General features: G+C 41.5%; 1 protein-coding gene across 1 annotated transcript; it reads right to left on the minus strand.

Moving 5' to 3' along the window:
* Window positions 1–964: 964 nt before the first annotated feature.
* LOC115678452 (putative hydrolase C777.06c) lies at window positions 965–6,079 on the minus strand. Its single transcript, XM_030601860.2, has 12 exons — window positions 5,818–6,079; window positions 5,358–5,491; window positions 5,119–5,231; window positions 4,940–4,981; window positions 4,382–4,437; window positions 4,141–4,217; window positions 3,419–3,538; window positions 2,253–2,329; window positions 2,110–2,173; window positions 1,935–1,985; window positions 1,802–1,850; window positions 965–1,544 (listed from the first exon to the last, which is right to left on the minus strand). Exons 1-12 carry the CDS (start codon window positions 5,969–5,971, stop codon window positions 1,426–1,428), a joined length of 1,056 nt encoding a protein of 351 aa, XP_030457720.1. The 5' UTR covers window positions 5,972–6,079; the 3' UTR covers window positions 965–1,425.
* Between the last annotated feature and the right edge of the window lie 1,080 nt (window positions 6,080–7,159).

The following is a 7,159-nucleotide window of genomic DNA, read 5'->3' on the forward strand; positions in this document are numbered from 1 at the left end:
GCCGGCCGCCGGCGAGGCGAGGGTCGCCCTCGCCGGCGAGGCGAGGCGGACCCTCGCCACTGGGCGGCGGCCTCGCCCGAGATCGAGCGAGGCCGAGCCTCGCGTCGCCACCCACGGCGGCCGACCTCGCCGTGGGTCGCGACGGCGAGGCTCGGCCTCGCCAGATCCGGGCAAGGCCGAGCCTCGCCGTCTCGGGCGAGGCTCGGCCTCGCCCGGATCGGGCGAGGCCGAGCCTCGCGTCTCTCGGGCGAGGCCGCCTCGCCCGGGCGGCGAGGGTCCGGCCCTCGCCCTCGCGGCGAGGGCGACCCTCGCCGGCGAGGGCGACCCTCGCCTCCGCCGGCGGCCGGCGAGATCCGTGACGCCCTCGCCGGCCCTGGGCTGTGGCCGGTCGCCGGCGACCGGCCATGGCCAAAGAAGAAAGTAGAAAAAAAAAAAAATTTTAAACAATTCAAAATATTATTAAAATATTATTTGGGAACAGAAATTTTGTGTAGTTCTACCAAACGCATTTCTATTCTTTTCTACTCTAGGAATAGAAATTTTGGACATGTTTATCAAACGCCTTCAAATACCCAGAAATTGTTTCCGGGCACAGAATCAAAAAAAATCATTTCTGTTCAGAAATAGCGCCGGGGCACAGAATGGTATTCATGCGCACCCTAAGTGACTTGGGTGAGCCACATCAGATTTATCATCGCAGGAGACATTTAAATGATCAATCTTTAAATGTTATGTTTATTTAAAAAGTTTTGATACTAATGGAGATGCCTTACGCTATCGCACTAACACCGTTCGTACCCCTAACGCTAATTACATTTTGTAGGAAATGTCTTTCTCTGCAACTAATCCACTCCTTCCACGATAGTCTCGCAAGGGCACAATTCCACTCTTTAAAACTACAATCACTTGATTTGTAATTACCGTACTTTGCATTTATTAATAATCAAATACAATTCAATCGAAATCCACTAAATGTTGCCGTGATCAATCACGATAAATGATGCACTTCGAACCGAAACTCACAGAATTTTCTATTACATGTCCAAGGCAAGCAGCCACATGAGACAAAAGCTAAAGGACTTCGTCTTCTGCTTCTGGCCTACCTGAGCCAGAGCTTCCATAGCCAACATGATCCATCCTCCACAATGCATTCGTTTCCCCATTCTTTCACGGGTTATTATATGGTTTCTGGGTCTTGAAAGAGCCGGCCCCTCGCTAGGAAACAGCCAAAAAATTTCAGAATTTATTGTTCATGAACTGCATCGACACAAACATTAGAGATAGAGATGGAGTCGCAGCTGATTGCCTTGATATTCAGTTCGTCCGGTAAAAGAATTTCTAAACGACCTTGATAGTCGTCACTGAGGTGTTTATTCATAAATGTTTCATCTGATCGAAGAACGAGACTCGCGTCGAACTCAAAGGCTAGAGCGTTATAGGTATGCGGAGTCCATCATAGCTCAGCTGTACGTCAATGCCCTCCGTCTCCAAGAGCTTTTTAAGATCTTCATTCACTACTTCATGATCCATCAGATGCATCATACCTTTCGCCATTTTCCAAACCAGGAAAAACATGGTAAACAGAGTTTTGAGAAGGTGACTCCAAATCAAGATATCATAACAAAAGAACAAAGAAGAATTTAAAAGATGATATATGCCAAAACTATAAACATGAAATATATGAAATCCTTGGGCCTGAAATCTGAAACCAAACTTCTGCAACCTTAATCAGGGCAGAAAACTTCATCAGATGATCCTTCCTCCTACAATGTTACTTATTAAAAGTAGGGCTTTAACCTACCAGTGAAAAGCGTCCGCTTTGGTTGGATTTTCCGGACCTCTTCCAAAGCCTGATTGAGAGACATACAATGGGAAAGTGAACAAAGAGTTGATTGGCTTCCTTTCTAACAAAGTTGAGCTACTGAAGGTTTTACCCTAGGGAGGCCAAAATGTGTTGAAGAAGAGCGATCTGGCCTTAATGCATCCTGAACAACCGATAAGACCATCAATTTCATATTCACACACTAGAACGTTAGACATCACCTGCTAACGAACAATTAATGTCTGTATCCAGAAACATGTTCATTGCAGCGGGAAGGAAAGACACACCATTATCAAGATATCACAGTCCCTGAGAAGAGGATAAGTTTCTTCTGGTATTTCACTAACATCACTGCATACAGATATACACGTCAGGTCCACCGAAGCATACGTTCTTAGAAATGGATCTGGAAAATACTAGGCTTTGTTACCTGATGTAGCAGACTTTACCAAACCGAAAACCAAGAGAACGATAACCTTGTCCATGCCACACTGGCAAAGGAGTTATCTGAAGCACAACATCCACAGAGAAAGACAGCATAATGAGATAATTTTTTAACAATTGTATATAAGCGGCGGCATCTCTATCTAGAAAGAACAGTAGCATGTGGTAAAAAACCATGTTTCTGCATGCTTTGGTTTTCCTCGTTACAGATATTTAAATGAGAGACAACCGATGGATAGTCACATGCAAGAAAGAAAGAAGGGTAATATGTAGTCAAAAACCATGTTGCTGCATGCTTTGGTTTTCCTCATACATAATATTTAAATAAGAGACAACACATGGATGGTAGCATCTGCAAGAAATGGGAAAAGGCAGCCGCAGCACTTTCCATGGAATCATTAAAAGAAAAAAGCCACACACTGTAACTTCTCATCTGTTCTATATAGGCGTCCAGAAACCTTCAATGAAAGTCAAATCTGATGACTCAGCCTTTATTATAAAGTTGTGAGAAAAGAAGTATTTTTCCTCATCCCTCAGTCAGACTACTAACCACTCCAATGCTTATCTATGATAATAGACAATTTTGGAGATTACTCTTATGTAAGTAGATATCCCTTTCACAAATCCAGTTAAACCAGTTTATTCTCCTGCCATATTCTCGGCATACTTTCTGGCCCTTGGGAAATTATGCTAGTAAGCTCATGGTTATTAGACACTCGCGGTACTATAACATGTGCACCTAATGACTTTACAACCATGAAAAGCAAATAGATACAAAAAAGCAAACAATTACAGTGAATTTTCTTCTTTGTTGAATTAACTAAGCTCTTCTTTCTGAACGAACAAAGAAAACTATGTCAAATTAACTAGGTTAGCATAACAAGGAATCACCTGTCAACAATTTCATTTTGCAAATCAATGCTAAAATCCATAACTGCTGAAGTCAACTAGATTCAGAATAAAAGTTCAAAAAACGAAGTGTTTATTCACATGTATGAACAAAAATTGCAATAGCATAGGAAAAAGACTTTAACCACTCTGCCAAAGCATTATGGAAATTCACAAGGTCACATCCAGTTAGCGAGCAACCACATTTACTGGGTTTATTGTACTTGATAGGAAAGTACAATGCGGTAGCATACAATATTCTACCTGCAGATCATTCACCACAAATGGCTCCTCCTGTATTATGTTAAACTGCAACTCTGAGACAGCGGCACCAGGTACGATACTACTGGTATCCACTAAATAGTAATGAGTTTTCTTCATCACCTAAGGCCATTTTCACAACCACAAAACAATATATCCACTTAGTATTACGAAAACTAACACAAAAAGAAAAGGATGGCCCGATCTAAGTGGCCTAATCAAGAAATTTGCAAAGCGATGTCAAGATCTGAGGAGAATCTTATTGTGTAGCAGGATATGCCAACAACAATGATCACACAATTGGAAACATAAAAAGCAGTACAAAGAATCAGCATGCTCTGGGATGAATTAACATAATCTTCACTGTGATTTACCAACCAGATGATATAATAATTTAACGCAGCTCAATCAAACAATTCGTCCACCATTCAATCCAACAAAGCACAATCATCAGCTTCCTACTCCGCAATCCCCTCCACAAATTTTATCTTATTAACCACTTTAAGGAAAAGACAAGATCTTTATTTTGGAGGCTAAGAGCGCTGCAGCGATACATCAGACCCATTTAGAACTTAGAAAAAATGAATTGCATCCTGGCCCAGCTGCCATTAAAATTGTGCAAAGAATATAGGTGATATCCAATTCCGATTTTTCCTATTTCTACTTTCATATCTGGAACAAAAGGGGAAACGACTACTTTGACATGAGAGAGCACTGCAACTCACCTCAAAATCACGATTGGCTACATAAATTGGAATATGTGGCTGGACGCTATTAGTCCAATCTCGAAGATCATCAAGACCTGAAGAAGAAAATACACCCAATATAGTCTAAGTAGTTTTGGACATTACTTTGAAGGAAAGAAAAAGAGAAAAGAGAACTCAAAGGTGAAAAAGCTTCATATAGTCCAATGAGGTCATCAATCATACATGTAGGAGAAAAAGACACTAGGAATTGTTCAGAGACCTCCAATGGCATCAGCATGAGAATGAGTAAGTACAACCGCATCAATTGTTCTTATCCTGACATAAACACAACTAGTCACTTTATCAGCAAATTGCAGACAATATGAAGAAATTTAGAAAGTCTTTTTCAAAACTGCATTTTAACAAACTTAATTCTTAGACATCTGTAGGAGGCTTAGAAAAATTGCACAGTCCTATAGCTAGTTGACAGCGACATATAACCCCTCTCACTCCTCACCATTGTACAAATAGTCTAAATCCAAGAAGGCAAAAAGACAGGAATCAATCTATAAGTTATGGAAGCATTATACGTATTATGGCCTTTAAGAAAATAATTTTCATTTTCATTGTTATGATAAACGATAGTTCATCATATAATGCTGTGAGACGACATTTTCCTAAGTTATGAATCTTCAATTTTTGGAGCTTGTCTACATTAGCTTGCAATTTTACCGAAACCATCGATAATCCAAGATTCTAGGAAGAACTGCGAAGAACTACTGAGTCCTGCTTCAGCTGGAATAATTAATGAAAACTTTTGTTTGGAGAGAGAGCTAACCCGTATGCAGGGAACCATCGAAGAGCACTATGGTAGAAAAACCTGAACGAAAAGAGCCGGGTGAGTATCTGTTATTGCAACAAAAAAAACTGACGCAGATTTTCTAGCTCATGGAGACCATGCAAAAAAAAAAAAAAAAAAAAACAACAACAACAACTCTGGATGTATCCATCACTTACTTTCCAGCATCTATGAGAATATTACATTTTCCAGTTGGTCCCGGATATCGAATGAGAATGCCCGTGTTTAGTCTCCTATTCTTGCTCCCTGGTTCAGCAGCTTTTAAGCATACCTACAGCAGATGAATGAGCAAACCATGCCCTCAGTCGCTACAACTACGCTCGCTCCTATGTTTTGAAGCAATCAATTCACTCATCTAGTAGCATTCAATCAAGCATAAGAGGTGCTGCATCCATACCGGGCATTTCTCTGAAGGATTTGTCAAGCAGCTCACTCTCGGAATCCCCTCGCTGGTCCCGGTTCCCATAAATATAAGCTCCGAGTCGGACTCTCCCTGGTGCCCGATCCCTCTCGCATCTTCAGCCGAAGAATCTGCAATGCAATTCAACGAACCACTTTCAACACATGAAAGTAATCCGAAACCACATCCCTACCGCCGAATCGCCGCAAAAATCAGCGGGAAACAATCAACCGAACGCTTGATCATCTCAAAGCGCCGAGCAACTAATGGTCCAAACCATGAGTCGCAGAGGAACACGAGCACGATACAAGGAATCGCCACAAGCTCAAATTCAGCTGCGCGCGGTTCGAGAACGCGGCGAAACGACGCCACATCGCGACCAGAAACGAGCCGAGCTTCGAACGCGAAGCAACAAGAAGATAGCGCGCGAGGCGGAGGAGCGGGGGAGAAAACTCACCGAGGGAAGCTCGAGAATGAAGGAGCCTGAAGGGAGACGAGCCGCGCCTGCAAAGCGAGACCCCAGGGTTGGAGGCGATGCGGAATCGGCGGCCGTACGGAGCCAACCGCGCCATGCTCGGAGCGCATCGGACGGTCCCCAAGAAGACGGCCATCGGCGCGGCGGAGCTCCGGGAAATCGAGAGGAATCTCCCGTGTTTCGCCTTCAATGGATTCCACAGAAAGAAGAGAAGAAGGGCGCGAGTCGAAGAAAGACGAAGGAAAGGAGACCAGCCAGAACCACCACGGATTGGGAGTTAGTTGCCAACTGGCAAATGCCACAAAAAAAGCGCATAAACTTTTTATCCTTAGGCACAAAATACCTTTCTTGAATTTCATTAAGGAAAAATTAGTATACTAATAAATACGTTTATTACAATTGCTGGTGCTTCATTTTCAAAATTCTGGAGAATATGCATGGAATTCTAATTTTTCAAATTGTTAAAAAGCAAATTTCATGAAATAAGTTGGATAGTAACTTAGATATTCTTAAATAATCGATAAAATTAAGAACACCAACAGAAGAAAAAAAAAAGAAAAGCTTAGGACATGGACATTAATGAAACTCATTGCCTCAAATATCCCCACTAAAATAGCTCGTTCAAAATAGTCCGTACAACTTCAAAGAATCGATTGTCGTGCGATTTAATAAATTACACCTAGAGCGTATTGAACAAATTAAAATAGTTTGGGGACTACATTGAACATGTCCAAAAAGTTCAATGATCATATTGAACGAATTAAAAGTTAACGGATCACATTAAATATCAAGTTAAAGTTCAGGGGTTACATTGCATATTAAGCCGAAGTTCAAGAATTATTTATGTCATGACCCCCTAACCAAAAATTATTATAAGGCAAAAGCTGCATGCATGCCTTGATCTAAATAAAATTCTAATATGGAAGTCGGGCTGTTTTTCAATGTGATGACATTTCCATGGAGCTTCAACGACGGGACGTGGCAAAGGGTTAACGGTCGACGTCAACGTTGACGTTTACGTGTCCTTGTCGTCTTTCAATTTTCGTTTCTTTTCGAACGACGAGTAATTGAAAAAGCAATTTGTTGACTCACTCGGTCGCTCGACCAAGAAAAGTCATTGGTAAATTTAAGTGAGATTTATATTGATTTATCGAGATTATAATTTTTATAATCGAGCGGCAGTAAGTACTCTAGTGTTCTTTAATTTTGGTCATTTAACATGCTTGATAGTCATCGTTCTTATTAACCAAACTTATATTTAAGTTGAGATAGTGACACAAATGATTCCCGATCATTGGCTCAATATGTAACGTAATCCTAAATT

The sequence above is a fragment of the Syzygium oleosum genome, unplaced genomic scaffold (genome assembly GCF_021117445.2).
Source record: "Syzygium oleosum isolate NSW1041296 unplaced genomic scaffold, Sole_v2.1 Sole_v2.05, whole genome shotgun sequence".
In the NCBI taxonomy this organism is placed as follows: Eukaryota; Viridiplantae; Streptophyta; class Magnoliopsida; order Myrtales; family Myrtaceae; genus Syzygium; species Syzygium oleosum.